The sequence below is a fragment of the Plectropomus leopardus genome, chromosome 4 (genome assembly GCF_008729295.1).
Source record: "Plectropomus leopardus isolate mb chromosome 4, YSFRI_Pleo_2.0, whole genome shotgun sequence".
Classification (NCBI taxonomy): domain Eukaryota; kingdom Metazoa; phylum Chordata; class Actinopteri; order Perciformes; family Serranidae; genus Plectropomus; species Plectropomus leopardus.
In genome coordinates, this window is record NC_056466.1 from 13,233,886 (window position 1) to 13,250,969 (window position 17,084).

Sequence of the window (17,084 nt, forward strand, 5' to 3'; positions counted from 1 at the left end):
ATTATGTTACAAGTAAAAGTCCTGCATTTAAAACATTATGTAAGTATAATCAGGAACATTTACTTTAAGTATTAAAAGTAAATTAAAAATCTGCCTCCCCCAGTCAATAACAGCAACAAAAAAACACCTCAAAGCTCAAAATTATTCAAAATAAATTAGAAATGATTTAAATGTTTATCAAAAAATAGTTGCCAATTAATCTGTCCATTTGCTAATTGATTAATTTATTTATCGTTGCAGTCGCACTTGTATAAATTGTTGGGTAGTTTAATTCATAGCAAAACATATTTTACAAACATTTTTTTATTTATGCAAAAATCCTAATTAGTTGAATACTAAAACTAAAGTTTTCAAATAATAGTAGTTAAGTAAAAAGTTAACTATTTCTGTCTTAAATGTATTGGAGTAGAAGTAAGAAGTACTCAAGTAAAGTACAAATACCTCAAATTCAAATGGAAGTACAGTACTTGAGTAAATGTACTTAGTTACATTCCACCACTATGTATTACAATAGAACAGCTGATCCTTTCCTCAAATCATTTACACATCATGCCACCAAATGACAACATAAGTTACTACAGCTATATTTCTGAATGCATTTAACAGATTCATTGATTTTGTTGGGGCAGTTTTTATAGAGGGGGGGCCCAGCTGAGCTCAATCAAGCTAACAACACTCAGCCAGCTGTCTGATGAGGTTTGACCAGGACAGCCTCCGAGGGGCTTCACACAAATGTCCTGCACAGTGCGCGCTTTGGAGACAAACTGTATGTTGTCAGCAATATGTTCAAAATACTGTAGGCCAAAATAAAAATTGACAATACACAAAAGACGAAGACAGGCATATTTTGTAGACAGGCAAAGCGAGCAGCTAATAACCTACTGATATTATACTAAACAGATTTGTGGACAACGAGGACAAAGGGGCCCACCACTGACCTTTTAGTCTTTCTCATCTTTCTGTGTCCTTTTGTGGTCATGTTCTGCCTTTGTAAGGTAGTTTAATGTCTCTTTGATGTAACTTTATGTCTTTTTTTGTTGTTTTGTGTCTCTTTGAGTTCATTTTGTGTCTCCTTGCAGTTCATTTGCATCTCTTCATAGTCTTTTTGTGGTCACTTTGAGATTGTTTATAACTGGTATTAATATGCATTTCAGTGTTTCGAACACAAGTGGACAGCAGAGACACACTGCTGTTTACATCTGTGTCTATCATGTGTCTCCTGCTGACCTCTTGTCTTAAAATTTTATCACTGTTTACATCACTTACCCTAGAGGGTCCAAGGGCCCTTGCTAACTATGTGCTAGCTTTGTTTGTCGGTACAGCTTGAAAAACTGCTGTTAGCAGTGTTCAACGTATCTTGTTTTATAGGACAAAATCACTCAACACTTTAAGTGACATTTTTTGTCACCCATCCATGGTGGGCAAGACAGTTTTCTTGACTTAAGTTATTTATTTCACAGCAACTACTGAAATATCAGGAACTACTGCACCATAGATTTGTTGTTTTAACAAAGTTGAAATGACTATATATATATTTTTCAGTCTCTTTATTAAGACACAAAGAATACAGAGAACAAGCAGAAAACGCATAAAAACAAAAAGTCAGAACAAAGTGGCTTCTCCAGACTGAAGTCAATATTTAGTATGAAACATGGTACCGTACAACCATAACAAAAGGTCAATCAAACCATCAGTAACGAGCTTTGGACATGTCTTGAATGTAACATGGTGTAAATACACCAGAAGATATTGTAAATCTCATGTTGTCTGTTGTCTGTCAAGACATGAGGTCACACTAAATACTTGAAGCTTTGTCCTACTGAAGATGTTTTATTCTGAAATATTTATACAATTTTATACATATTTTCTGTATCTTCAGGTTGTGTTTTAGTAAAGAAACTACTGAGAAATAAATGTCTGATCACTATAACCCTGCTAAAAAATATTTAAGGTGGCCTAAGACTTTTGCACAGCACTGTATATAGGTAAATTTCATGTTTCTGTTTCACTACAATTGCAAAAAAAAAAAAAAAACAACGTTTTTTCCTCAGCTGCAGTTAATAAAGCAACAGTGTGTGAGAGTGAAACCCTGTTGAGGCAGCAGCCTCTGTGCGGCTGTTGCTGGGAGCTCCGGCCAATCAAAGCCGCAGCGCTCCTATACAAGTACTTCGGGGGCTGGAGAAGCATGACATCATGCACAGCTCCGTCCCTCTCTGCGAAAACAAAGAATGAAACATCTTTATTTCACTACAGCAAGTAACAGTCGACGACAGAGCTGCCTGCACTGTGATACTCCGCGGTCCCATCAATAAAATAGTACCGGAGTGTGGCCCTGGTACTCCGGTGTGTGCGGCGGAGTCTGGGAGGGGCATCCGTGCGTCCGTCCGGGCAATGGCGGATGGGGAGGCCACCGTGTCTGTGGAGTGGGGCAGCGGCGATGATGGGGGCTTAGCAGAATAACATCCCACCTCTGCGTTTTGTATTTTCTCTGTTTCGCTTGGTATTCATCTCTCGCCATGGATCCAGAGAAAACGCTGACTTTCTGCCTCGGGCTGAAGGCTGAGGAGGTAATGCACCGCACAGCTTCCCTTTGATACAAACAGCTGGGCTTCATTCTGCAGAGCAACATGCTCTCCTCGGTCTGTGTTGTTGTTGACAAACACTGGCCTCAACTTGTTCTGAACCCGTCTGTCTTTGCATTTCTTCATCCCGAGTTGTGTCTTCTGACATATTTCTCGAGGGCCAACTGTGCATTTGTTGCACCACTGCAGCAAATGTTTTGTGTCCAGTAGAGTCAGACAGGTTTTGGTTTATATTTGATTTTTTGTGTGCAGTGGAAATGCTTTGTGATGCTGTAGTTAATGAAAAACATTTCACTGGGCCTGCTGATGCACAACAAAATGTCCTGACTATTATGGGAATGTTTAACAAATTAAATTTACTGTAAGGCCACTAAACTCAATTTGGAACTTTCTCGGGGAATACTTAAGAAATGTCATAAGTTATATATTATTGATTTCAGTAGTAGTTTGTGACTTGTTGACATGTGTTGCTTAACTTGCAATTTTATTTTAGAATTGAATTTTTGTTTCAAGCAGAAATCTGCCATAATGCACCAAAGATTTAACTCTAATTTATGCAGGCATGATTAAAGAGCTGTAACTGCCAAACCCTTATAGCCTAATAAATCTAATATACAGCTGCTTGTCCAGCAGAACACCAGACTGCTGATTCAGGACACTGCCGACTCAACACTGAGGATGATGTTTCCTTGTTTCAGGTCTGTTGTTGTCCAAAATATTTAGGCTTATATAATTGTTTTTCTAATAGCACAACAGAAACTACAGTTCATCTATGAGCGAGTCCTCTAAGAGACCCTTATGTTCGGCCAGTCATAGAGACATGTAAAGTAACATTGACCCCAAACCCTCTGGCACCAAATGGTGAAAGTCAATGATTTGTTCAAATTAAATTGTCAACTTCAAATTTGCTTTAGTGGCATGGTTATAATTAAAGGAATATTTCACCCCCTAAATGACAATTTGTATAAAATTGACTAGGGGTCGACAGATTATTGGCGTGGCAGATTATCGGAGCCGATATTTGACATTTTGCTGATTATCTGTATCAGCATTTAATTTTAATGATGGCCAATAAAATTAATTATAAGTGCAAAGAAAGTGTCAGTATGGGAGTAACTTTTACTTTGAAAAACCTCAGGGAGGTATTTTTGTTTATTCATTTTTTTATTTCAATTTTCACTGAACTTGGGAACTTGCTGTACATGATATTGAAAGTTTTAGTTTTGATTGAACATTTGCTAAAGGCATTTAAACAAAACTTTTTATTGGAGTTTGTTATATTCCAAATTCTAAATTTTGACAGAAATATTTTCATTGTCATTGTAAGTAAATATCGGCTCAAAATATCAGTTATTGGTCTCATTGAATACTAATAATCTGTATCAGAATCGGCCCCAAAAAATCAGTATAGGTTGACCTCTATCAGTTACTCACCCAAGGTTGCAATAAGTTTGTGGGGAAAAACTTTGTTTTTTCCCCATGGGCTTACAGTGAAAGAAAAATCCCCTAAAACTCATAATGTTGATACATCTAAGTTACAGATAAGGTACAAGGTAGGTTCATTTGTCATTTTTCTTAAATGTGGTTTAAGAAGAAATGAAATTCCTTTTATATTTATGTTATAATTTCTAAAAATGTGGCATTTTAGACACATAAAAAGGTTGTACAAAGCTTTTGAAACCAATGTAATGGTATGTGATGTTAAATGCCAATAAAAAGTACATTTAAAAAAAAAAAAAAGAAGAAATGAAATTAAGGTTGACCCTACATCCTAAAACCATGTTTAGCAACAGCAAAATTATTTCAAAGCATCTGTTTACAAACTCTTAACACAACTCATGCAGTATCATCCAAGTCCCAGTGATGGAGTTGTATGCTCAGTACATCCCAAACACACGTTACCATCGGCCCTTTCTCACTGGGACTGAAAGGGAAAACATAGTAAGTTTCACTATTAGTCTTGGTTTGAAAGGTGTGTGTGTTTGGGAAGTACTGAGCATATGACTCCATCACTGGGACTTGGATGATACTGCATGAATTTGTGCCTTCCCTGCATTATTTGACTGCATAAATGTTTTGATTTTGTCAAATTAAAAGTCCGCTGATACTTTCATATTTCTATTTAGGGTGACACATGCACATGTTCTAAATATTTAGGGGGACTTGAATGAATTTAATGCAACATGGGGTGAGTGATTGATACACAGATGGTCATCTTGGGGTTGAAATATTCCTTTAAGTACAGTCTTATTGATATTGTTGGAGGATTAGTTATTTCCTATTTGTTTTGGACTAAGAGTGTGTCATCTTCTTGGCATTTAATTTGTATTCTGATGAAAAACTTGGTTCTCATGTGTTCTTGTAAAGATGCAGCGTCTGCTTTATACGTCTTGACCTTTTCACAGGCTTCAGTGGAGTAAAAAGTGTTTGTCTGTCTTGAGTTCAGTCTGACATTAAAAGCTTATTTCTTAAACCCACATAATGACAAGAGTTTGCTTCAAAGTCCAAAGAGTCCGAAAACGTCACCTTAATCACATCTTACGTTCATGCCCGTTTTGTCATAATCTTGACTACATTATATGGCTTGTTTTCTGTAAATTTTCTCACATTACTGTTGCCAGCTGAAATATATTTGACTCAGTGGTATTGTGGACACAATTTTGAATGTTATCTTACATCCTGCAGCCTATAACAGTCCGCCTCCATTTGATTTTCCCTTCACTCGTGATTTTGGGTTTTTTTTCAGGTGGCAGAGAGGCTCACAGTCAGACACACACAAACTGGCGTGCTCTTTATATGTTTCATGTCATTAAGGACGGAGTTAGTGCAGGTTTGTGTGTGTGGGGGGCCCCAGGGGTGGAAATCATTTGTGGTTAGTCTGTGGTCTCTGGGAAAGTCGGAATTTACTTCACACCCGTGTGCGTGCACTCTGTGCCGTGTGGTGGGCTTACCACAGGAACTCTGCTCCCTCTCGAAACCCTCTTGGCTCTGACTTTCATAAGAGCTTATTTATGAACCACCTGAGGTTATGTTTGACAGTTGGATATGCAGCAAGACTTCCCTGTTAGGTTTTGTTGTGGCAGAATATTTAGTTGTCTACACATATCAGAAACAAAAAGTTTGCATGACATTTTTATTGTCTACAATTACCAAAAATGAGATAATCTTGAATCTTGGAGCAAACTCTTGATTATCAGTGGGGCTGCAGAGCTTCTGCAGAACGTTGGTATCAAACCTCAACACTTTTTTGGTATCAACAGAAATGTGTCTGTAACGCAGAGTCGTAAAATGTGTTGCGTGTGGTATACTTGCTCAGATTTGTATCCTACTTTTTCTTTGATCAGATAGACTCTCATTTAAATTTTCATTTTGTCTATATTCAGTTTTCATGACTGCAAAGTTCTTGTCCTGCTTGGACAACTAGATTGGGGCACTTTGGCTTCATTTTATTAAAACAAAAAGAATATTCTGTGGCAAAACATGTTTGTATTTCTCAAAATAAAATAATTGTTTTTATATTGGTACCAAAATTCAAAGGTCAAGTGTGAGGGTTTTAGTGGTGTCTCGTGGAGACTTGGTCACAATGACAAAAAGACCAGCAAAAGGTCAGGAAAAAATTATATTTCTCTGTAGTGTCCTGTTCTAATAACAATCTGAGCCTGTCAGTGGCAAAAATAAATCCTTCTAGTGGACGTAATTTAATGGAGCACAAATATCTGCTTTGCCACAGACTGTTTTGCCACTGCAGCTCCCTCAATACTGGACTTATTATAAAAACTGCTCTCTCTATTAGTCACATAGACACAAAAACATGGGAAAATAGAGTGGTGGTTCAAAAATACTGAAGTTTTGCTAGTATTACATGCACACTAGTATAATCGAAAAATGCACCAAGCCACAATCACACTGCCTGTAAAGATCATGTGTTCATGGCCACAAAGTGTTGCCAGCAACCGGATCACTTTTTGGCAGAAAACTCATCATTTATTTGTCCCTAGCGCCTGTATGTCCTTGGTTAGACATTTCTCCTCTACTGAAGTGTCATATAATGTGTTATGCAGTATTAACAGACCTGTGGATGCATCAGGTGTTGAACAGGTGTGAATATGCACAGTCATACCTGATGTACCACAGTAAATATGAACGTCTGCAGGCTAACTAACACCTTGTCATTTGTACGGCCTTGGAGCAGTGTGGAGTTAGCAGCTTGTTAAATTTTGTCTCATTGTCATTTTGGTCTTTGTAAATAGACAGTAGATTTAATTTTGAAACTGTTAATAGCTGAGTGTCTGTGTGTGTGTGTGTGTGTGTGTGTGTGTGTGTGTGTGTGTGCGCGCACACTGCTGCCAGCATTGTTCCCTGTGCTGACTACATAACCAGCAGCCAGTTGTTAACAAAAGAGGTCTCATTTACATGGCTGCAGCTCCCAGTGTCTGCACATTGTTTTTGACAGAGGCCCCACATCCAGCAGCACACACACAGGCATGTTTTCCTTTTACTCACAGTGGGCCTGAATGACATTTACAGAGGCGTGAGTGACACACAGAATTTTAAATCTGCTCTGCAACAGAATTGCATTTGGGTAGCGTAAACACACTATTTATTTCCACTGCAGATAGTATTTGGACTCAAATTATGCACTAATGGTTCCTAATTGCAGGCACCCATCCATATAGGTAGGTCGGCCTGTGTGATTATTGTAGGTGTCATTGCCTGCTGAAATGCTACACTTGTCAAAATGATCCCAGGAGGAAAACTGATATTCTTAGTTGTTTCATCCATGCAGTAGGTATGTGACTGCTTTAGTGTTAGAAGGATTTGCAGATTGACAGAAAATCATTTTTAATAACTGATTCATTGATAAATTTGTTAATCAAGAAAAAAATACCAAACATTTGCTCATTCCAGCTCTTCAAATGTTAGAATGTTAATCAGACAAAATAAGCTGTCTAAACTTTCTTTTTGTGAATGCATGTTGGGCGTTTGTCCTCTATTTTCTATTTTCATCACAGTGTTAGAGGTGCACCTTTTGCATGCATGTATCTGTTATGAGTGAAGAGAAAAGTAGACGGTCTGGGAACTGGTGCCTTCTGTCTGCTATCTTGACCCACGGAGGAGAAAGAGGTTTTGTTAAAAAGCTGTTGACCTTCCTAGCTCCTTGAAGAGCCAGGAGTGTAGGGTAACCAGTGTCGTCAGACTTAAATCTGTCTTTAGTGGCCTTTTTTGGTCATGCCTGATTGCTAGAACGACAGTGCAATGTGTTTCTTGTGAAGCACGTGCCCCTGTCACTTGTAACATGTGCCGATCTTTGTTTGCTTTATCTTAACCATTATACCTCTCTGTCCTTTACCAGATGACTATGTCCCTGCAGGGGCTGGACAGGACTGAAGCTGCCACGGTAGGGAGCTCGCCTTCACCCAAAACTAAACATTACACACCACAAGATAAAAGAAAACATCATCCACACAAGCAAAAAAAAAAAAAGCCTCCAAGCATTACCACAGTGGTTGCCATGGTGATGCATAATCACTCGTTAGCACTTCACGGTCTCATGTGTGGTTACTATGTACATAACAGATACAGCAGCCTCTTTTTGCTGCATTATTATTGTGGTTTATGGTTTTGCTGAAGCTTGTCTTCTCTCCAAGTATTGCATTTTGCCAGCTTTTTATGATGTGTCACATATCGAATATTAAATGTCTGGCTTTAGGTTACTTGCTTCTCTCATCACACTGACTTGCTAATAATTAAGATGTGACTGCAAAATTCACAGTATCTTCCATTGCTCTTTTTAGGTGGCTGTTTCTCAGAAGGAGCCTGAAGTGCGTACAGTTAATAAGGTGCGAGATTTTTTTCAATTTAACCCTGACCTGTAGCTGCTAATAAACATACTAAAATAGCTTTAAAGTTGCAAGAAATCAGTAAAAGTTGACAAGAAAAATGACCTGAAAAAGAAAGAGAGAAAATTATTAGAAAATTACCAAAAAAAAGGAAAAATGTACTTAAATTATTATAATTATATATTTGAAATTTCAGCCCTTGTTTTCAAGTCATTTCCTAGTTTGTTTTTGTCTTTTTTTGTTTGTTAATTTTCAGGTAGTTTTCTTATCATTTTAACTAATTTCTTGACAGTATTTTAAGCAAGACATTAACCAAAATATTTTCAAGTTACTTCTTTTTATGTTCTTGAATGGAATCAGGCCTGTTTCGTCAGGTTGAAAGGTTTAAATGTGTGACATACAGCATGAACGTGGTCACTCGTAGCAAGAATTATTGCTCACTATAAAGTATCTTTCAGCTCACTATTCTGATTTTATGGCAGACATCCTCTCTGTTTACCACTACTGTTTGCTGTCTCAGGCTTATATCAGCCCTGTTAATATCCACCACAGGCACCTTTATTCAGCAGGAGGCTCTTATAATGCCACTGTGTACTATCTGCGCAGCCCCAAACAGAAAATAGACAAAGTGAGTGAGTTAGTGACGAGCTGGTGAACATAATGAAGCATCTAGCTGCTAAAGAGAGGATGATTCTCTCTGTAGCTGGTGGAGACCAAAACGGTGCTAAAATTCAAATGAAATAAATATTGGACTTACATTTGTCAAGTTACTGGAAAAAAGACTTCAAATGAATGGTAATTTTACTCCAACATGTTCACCACAGTGTAGAGATAATATGTCTGTGTTGTATTTAAAGCTTGTTGCACAGGTGTGGCCTAAATTCCCCAGCCAAGTCACGTTTAAAGGGGAATAACTGCCTTTTTAAAAACAATGATATTATTCTGAAGTCTTATATAGCATGATGGAAAAAATGCTGCGACATGCTCATGTGGGGTATATTTCAAACACCGCAATAGACAAGCAAGTGGTGGCGGGTTTCCTCAAATTACGGCTTGCATGACCACAGTTACTATAGTTATGATATTAACTATAGTTATTATTTTAGTCTATAACTAGCCAGCTACCAAAACATAATATGCCTTGTTGGTTGCTAGCTGCAGTTCTCCTGGAAGCAGGTTAATAATAATCTTCTGACTAACATAATAAGTCAGAAGAGTATGACACAGAAGAACACAGAAGAGTATGTTTCCCTGTGTTTATAGTTAACATATAATAGACTCAGAAAAAGACAGCATGTTTGTTTATACTGCAAATGTTGAAATTCTATACTCCATTCATCACGCCACTGGCGGTCAGTTTACTGTGACGACGATAAAACCTTGTAGTGTCCCTGTGCACCCTCCCAGTATGCATAGGTTACAGTATTTTTTGCATTATCTTATATTGTCTCCAGAATAATAATACCAGTCGTGTTTTAAAAATGGCTATTGTCCCTCTTTTAAGATTGACCCACTGTCTTTTTTTTCGGAGCTCTCAACCACCTCTCATGGTCTTCATCAGCAGATGGGATAGTGCTCAGTTGTCATCACATGACTTAAGTATGGAAATCCAATGAGGTGATAAAAGTTGGTCATATAAATGGGGAGATCGTAACCGTGGTCTTGTTTCAAATATTGATGTCAGATGTGAATGGCCTCCTGTTCTGTGCTTACCTTATTGGCTGGTTAAAAGTGTTGATAAAAAAAGCTGATAAGGAGACCCTAAGTCAAGAGTATTTTATGGAACTATTTTTGAAAGTGTTGAGAATGAATTTTGACTCTAATATTATCATCTGTCAAAGGGAATACACCATATCTACACCATTATTTTCACCGTGCTGGTATGTGATGTTGTGTTTTGTCCACTAGGTGGTGAAGCATCACGGAGGCTCTGGTAGCCAGCCTGTTGTCAGCCCAAAGTACTGTCCTGGGGTAAACAACAATCCAGGTTACCTGTGTGAAACAGGGCACTGCTGCGGAGAGACAGGCTGCTGCACCTACTATTATGAACTCTGGTGTGAGTGAACTGACTTCCTCTCCATTGAGTCACTGCAGACGTGGCCCTGAGGCCTAATGCACTATGTAAAAAATCTGGACACATCACCTACATCACTGTTACACATTAAAAACAAGTTATAAAAGTACTTTTGCCTTTTTGATGTATCCAACCAGCAAATCCAGACAAGCTAGTGTATGTGAAATAATCTGACAAGGATATTCAGAGAGGGATGTCTTCCAGATCATTTAATATTGTATTTTCAGTGTAATTCAGAGATTCAGTGTTGATCCACCAGACAGTAATAAAGTCTTCCAGACATCTCAAGTGCAGAAAAAAATGTGGTCTTACAGAACATTGTGTTCAAAAAGATTTATTCTATGAATAACTATGATGCTGTGAATATTGCATTATAAAATTTAGGCATAGGTTATGGATAAGCCACTTTGGTCTTTTCCCTTCTTCCTGCACATGACCTTTCAATGTTTTTATTAAGTCATTTGTTTAATTTTAACTCAAACTAAAATACTGCCATAATCAAATATTTTAAATAAACACTAGGAGGCACCAAATAACAGTTTTAGGCTGCTTGTTGCAATGCTATCTAGTTAAATCTGATTATTAGATCTTAAAAATCCCATCTGAAACTGAATGTCTCTTTTTGCCAGATAGCAGGATCATATAACAGTAGACACTTACAGACAAAGTTAAATCTTAAGTATATAATAATTAAATGTTTATTGCACCAAGGGGAACATGAAAAAAATATCAGAAAATATCAAAAAAGATCATCATCACCAGAAATTTGAAAAGGACATTAAGTTAATTTAAGGTGATATCAAGTTACGAAAATGGTTAAGTTGTCAGCATAGCATTAATTTTTTACTCCTGCAGCTGTGGGCTACTATAAACCAATGCATTCATGAGCTATCCAGAAGACTTTCAAAATCAGCAAATTCTTTACTGAAATGAATTACTTACCTTATATGTAAGTTGATGTCATATTTAAATGAATGCAAACAAAAACAGGGAAAAATGTTTAAATCTTATGTTATGCCTAGGAAAATAGACAGCAGTAATTTTAAACATAAAGGATTTGCATGTAATGGGAGGACATATCCAACACTGCCATTAAGATAGTGGTTTAAAAACACTGAATGCCTATGTTTAACCTGAGTAGATCTGAGATTTAGAACCAAACTGTTGTTTTCATAACGTTTTTGGGGTTTATGCTGGGTCATTTCCTGCTCTCTGCAGGGTTCTGGCTGCTGTGGACGATGCTGATTCTCTTCAGCTGTTTCTGTGCTTACCGCCATCGCCGGGCCAAGCTGAGGATCCAACAGCAGCAGAGACAGAGAGAGATCAATCTGATTGCCTATAACGGAGCCTGCAACTACCCTTCCTCAATGCTGGACCTCAGTATGTTTTTTTATATATTTAATTTATTTTTGGTTGTGTTGTTCCAAGGTCGGACTGGGAAATGAAATGCAGTCCTGGCAGTTTTCCTCTGTTGGCTCCACTGCTATTGCCTCTGGTGCCTCTGACCCTTTTTGCTCCATTTTTTTGTTTTTAGCTCCTTTATCCATATAATTTATATTGTCATTCCACTTACTTCACTCTTTGTGTCTTGATTTCATTCCCACTTGACCTCTGGCATTACATGATGGACTGATCGACTTTAGGGGTGGGGTGACAATGGCCAGTATCACTGCACCCCCCTTACAGTAAAGATAGGCTGATGAAAATGTTGGGATAAGTAGGCTGCAGCCGACTGTCTGTTCTAATTTTTTATGCCCCCAAGCCGGCGATAGCCAAAACCAGAGGGATCATGTTTTCGGGTTGTCCGTCTGTCTGGCTCATTCTTATGAACACGACATATCAGGAACACCTTTAGGGAATTTCTTCAAATGTAGCAAAAACATCCACTTGGACTCAAGGATGAACTGGTGATCGTGGATTTTGGTGGTCAAAGGTCAAAGTTTAAGATCACTGTGAACTAATATCCATTTTTGTAAATGCGTTATTTCAAGAAAACCTTTAGGGAATTTCTTTAAATTTGGCACAAACATTTGAGTATACTCAAGGTTGAACTGATTAGATTTTGATGCTCAAAGGTCAAAGATCAGTGTGACCTTGCATCCAACTCATTTTTGTAAACGCAATATCTGAAATGGCATTAAGGGAGTTTCCTCAAATTTGGCACAAACATCCACTTGAACTCAAGAAAGAAGCGATTAAAATCTGGTTAAAGGTCAAGGTCACTGTGAGGTCATGAAACATGTTTTTGGCCATAACTCAAGAATTCATATGCTCAGATTTTACACAAATGTCTAATAGGATATAATGATAAAATTCTTTTTATATCCAAGAGGTCAAAGGTCATCTTCACTGTGCCATCATAGTATTCTGCAAAAACCCTTTTCTGTTCAGGAACAGATGGGAAGACATTTGGTCCGATACTGAATTAATGACACTAATCTTGAAACTGTGCTGAGATCTGTGCTGCTGGAGGAAGAAGTGTGTGAAGCATCCATGTTTTCAAAGACATGGATGGTGTTTCTAGTTTACCTACAGTTTTTTTTTCCGACATAGCTGGTGGTGGCCTTGAGGCTCAAAAGGTGTGCCGGCCTCACTGGCATTTGTCAGAATTGCCAGATGGTTAGTCTGAGCCTGTGTAGCTGTGCTGTCAGGGAGCTGCAGTCAGAGAATGTTTAAAATCATGCTTGTATCTTACAGTTAAATACAAAAATCAATTTAAAAGAATTTGCATGTTCTCCAGTTTCCTCAGTGTGTTTTCTTTTGTCACAGGTTTTCTGGCATCATTTAAGTTGCCCTCCTATGAGGAGGTGGCGGCGCAGCCCAGCACCCCTCCTCCACCTTACAGCTCTGTCTTCGCCCTGCAGGGAGGTGCCATGGGGGGTCCTAGCTCCTCTTACCCTCATCATCACCACCACCGCCACCCCTGCCCTCCCTATCTGGGCCCCGGTCCCAGTGGCTTGACTTCCTCCCAGAGCTCTGACAACTATACCAGCTGCTCCTGCGAGTCGTGCTCCCTCACCTCCCCCTCTAGCACCTCCTTCTCTGTCCAGGTGACAGATGAGACGTACAACAGCAGCCACATCTCCACGCCCAGTGAAGCAGGAGGTGACTGCTCTGTCATGCCAAGAGTGGGAGCCAACTTCACGCCAACTCTTTCTCCGACACCTCCGTCACAAGTTCCACCTGATGTGATACCTGTGGCCACTCCAGATGTCATTCCTGTACAGAGACGGCCATCGAATGGTAGTGATGGAGTCTCTCCTTCAGCTCCACCGCTCTCTCTTCCTTTACACTCTCGTCCTTCACACCCGTCTCGCCTCCCACTTTCTCCCCTCATTCTGTTATCCTCCCTCCCTCCTGGTCAAGTCCATCCTCTCGTCTTCTCAGACCCACTCGGCGCTGTGGCCGTTCAGAGAGAGAAGGAAGAAGAGGCACCACCCCGTGGGCTAACCCCGAGGCCTGCTCTGTCTCCCCCTAAACAGGCTTTCTTTTCCTCAACTGTGGCTGTTTTCACACACTGCAGCAACAAAGAGGAGCAAAAACGAGAAAAAGAAGAGGAGGAAGAGGAAGAAGAAGATGACGAGGAGGATCATTTCCGGCATCGACGACTAACGGGCGACTCTGGAATTGAGGTGTGTCGCTGCCACGTGAAGAGAGAGGAACAAGAGGAAGAAGAACTGCAGAAGGGGCATTTTGGTAAAGGAGGAAAAGAGGCTGTGAAGGAAGAGGAGAGGGCAGACGTGCTGCATGACAGCGTGGACTGTTCCCTCCGAGCAAAGGCCGCCGCTCAGTCACCACTCCTAGACAACTGTGCTGAACAGCATGGCCACGTCCCAACATCCTCTAGCATCATCCAGAAGACAGGCGAGGCCATCATCACTGTGGAGTCCTCGTAAGCTGACAGCCTGTAAATGTAGTGGCAAAAATAGTGAGATGTTTATGCTTGATAGCATCATCGTAGATCAAGACGAGTAGGTGAAAAGTTGAATCACTGAAGAAAAAGTCTTGCAAGTCTTAACTTGGATGGTTGGGGACAGGATGAGTAATGGATCCTCTTGTTTTCTTGGTATATATATGAGAAACTCCAAGAGAAGCCGACACCTGAAAGTCCTATTTCATAATGAATTTATTTATGGTTTGGGAGTAATGAATCTTTCTGTCTCCATTACCAAATCCATTTTAACCTGTGGCTTGGTGTCAACATCCCAGCATCCCTCTACCCTTTACTTTTCATCTCTCTTCTCTCTGCATTATGCAGTATTGCTATAATATCTCAGACAGTGGTTCCCAACCTGAGGGTCAGGGCTTCCCTAAGGGTCACAAGATGGATCAGAGGGGTCATGATAATTAACAGCATAAGAAAGAAGGAACACGTGGTTCTGCTATAGAAAATTATAAGCTACTGTTTTTCCAATTTTTGCTGTCTTTATGTGACTTTATGGAGGGTTTTGTCTCTTATGGCATCTGAAAATTCTTCAGATAAAAGACGCAAAAATCAGTCTTTAGTTGGCCTGCTCACATCGTGACATATACAAAATCGGGGTAAAAAAAAAAACATTTTAAAGGGTCACACAACAAAAAGGTTGTGAACCACTGCCTGATTAACCATTTCCTCAAATCACGCCGGCAGCAATTAACAAGACTGTTTATCATTAATCTTTTTGAATTGAATAAAATTCTATTCTAGGAGTATATGATGTAAAACCACTCAAAAAACTTTTTTTTTTCAAAAGAGCAGCTCTAACTTATTGCATCTGGCTCAAGTTTTACAATATTAAAGGTTCAGTGTGGAGGATTTAGGAGTGTATAGTGGCTGAAGTAACAAGAACGTTTTCTTTTGTGTACAATCACCTGAAAGTAGGAATAGTTGTGTTTTCGTTACCTTAGAATGAACCATTTATAAGGAGCCGGTCCTTGTCCACAGAGTCCGCTATGTCGCATCGGCATTTTTCTGCAGTAGCCTGGAACAGACAGACCAAACGCTGGGTCAGAGCCATCAGTGTTTTCTCATCAGCCACTGTAGTCGGCAGCCACCTGTGACAAGCTGAACAGTGTCTAAAAAATGCAGATTTTTAACATGAGACTGCTTTATTCAGTGTTTTTACTGGTTTAGATCACCTGTTCTTTTTGTTTTGGAGAGGACAAGACCTCTCTGGATAATTCAGCTCCTGGTAAAAACCTCCCATACATCTGGCTCTTTAGTTATCATAGAAAAAAAGGATGAGCACACATGAGCAGGTGTTTAGCAGACGGGCTGTCTGCAACGAGGGATGAGTTGAACAGCGTCAGAGAAACATACTGATTTGTAACATGAAACTGTTTCATTCAGTGTTTTTACCAGTTTTAATCACCTGGTCTGTTTGTTTAGAAGATGACAAGACCTTTGTGGATAATTTGGCTCCTGGTTCAAATTTAGCACGTGTGAAGTTTCAGCGGCTTGCAATCCACAATCCTCACTGCTAGATGCCACTAAGTCTTACACACTGCTCCTTTAATTTCCAATTACAATCTACAATGGTATCCTTTCGTGAGGTTCACAACTGTTGAACACACACTGTATGTATCGAGCTCACAGGACTAACCTGTGAATTTCGTTGTCATAGGGTGAATTTTTGCTTTCACCAGCCTCCTCTCTGTTTTAGAGGAAACAACAAGAGAAGGCAACTCTTATGACAGATTCAAGAAGCGTGTGTTTTATACATTGTGTCTTATGTTGCTCCCTAAAGGAGAAGGGGTGCAAACATTAATTATAACGTGTGGGTGGCAAAGCTTTACAATGGTATTATGATTATACATTGGTGTTTCAGACTGTTACATGATTATTCTGTATAATGAACTGACAGTTTGACTTTGGATTTAACGTGTTTGAACATGTTCCTGGTTGCCGATTTTTGTAAGGCAATGTAAATCTGATTCCTCCATGGGCAGACTGTCGAGTTTTTACGAGGCAGAAACTTTAAGCCTAATCTCATCACTGATAATGAATGTAAAAGGTTATGCATCACAACAAAAAGATAAATTGTTTACTGATAATTTTTATAGCACGGCGCTTGGCTTAAAAAGATAAATAAAAAAAACTCTGGAAAAGTGTCCAAACTTGCAGCTAGTCCAGCCTGCCAGCTTTGAGAACACACTTTGAGATGAAGTGCCCATTGTAACGTCTGTCTGAGTCAAGTAATGCTTGTGAGATATCAAAGCTGTAAATGTACAAAGTGAGAGTTTAAAGTCAGAGTAATGCGTCTTTTATTATTGCTGTGGCTGAACACGTGGTCACGTCTGAGAGCTGGACTGCTTTTCTCTAAATGTATCCCAGTTGATCCTGTTTTTTATATGTAAAATCATTCGTCAGTTGATGTCCAGTTGTACAGCGTCTGTCAGTAGAAAATAGACTCTGCCTCAGTGTGAGGTTGAAACCTTTGATCGATGCTCTGTACTTCCTATGTCAAGTTAGTCGACCCTGGTTTTAGCAGTGGGAATAGCACATATGTACTCTCTTGTAATTAACTCTCAGTACAAAATGTACTGATGCTTAGAACAACATATAGAAGGAGAGAATGTCTCCAATCGCATTGTTTGTCTTGCCGTGGT

General features: G+C 39.3%; 1 protein-coding gene across 1 annotated transcript; it reads left to right on the forward strand.

Annotated features, from left to right (window-relative positions):
* Positions 1-2,205: 2,205 nt before the first annotated feature.
* On the forward strand, positions 2,206-15,554 carry LOC121942463 (proline-, glutamic acid- and leucine-rich protein 1-like). Its single transcript, XM_042485677.1, has 6 exons — positions 2,206-2,567; positions 7,936-7,980; positions 8,378-8,422; positions 10,331-10,478; positions 11,715-11,876; positions 13,266-15,554. The coding sequence occupies exons 1-6, from the start codon at positions 2,517-2,519 to the stop codon at positions 14,390-14,392; spliced, it is 1,578 nt and encodes a 525-aa protein (XP_042341611.1). The 5' UTR covers positions 2,206-2,516; the 3' UTR covers positions 14,393-15,554.
* Positions 15,555-17,084: the final 1,530 nt, after the last annotated feature.

What these genes read in the sequence shown, in the direction of transcription:
- LOC121942463 (XM_042485677.1), top strand. Translation starts at nt 2,517, where the DNA reads ATGGATCCAGAGAAAACGCTGACTTTCTGCCTCGGGCTGAAGGCTGAG. An exon ending in TCGGGCTGAAGGCTGAGGAG is followed by an intron (nt 2,568 to 7,935) that starts GTAATGCACCGC and finishes GTCCTTTACCAG; the next exon opens with ATGACTATGTCCCTGCAGGG. An exon ending in AAGTGCGTACAGTTAATAAG is followed by an intron (nt 8,423 to 10,330) that starts GTGCGAGATTTT and finishes TTTGTCCACTAG; the next exon opens with GTGGTGAAGCATCACGGAGG.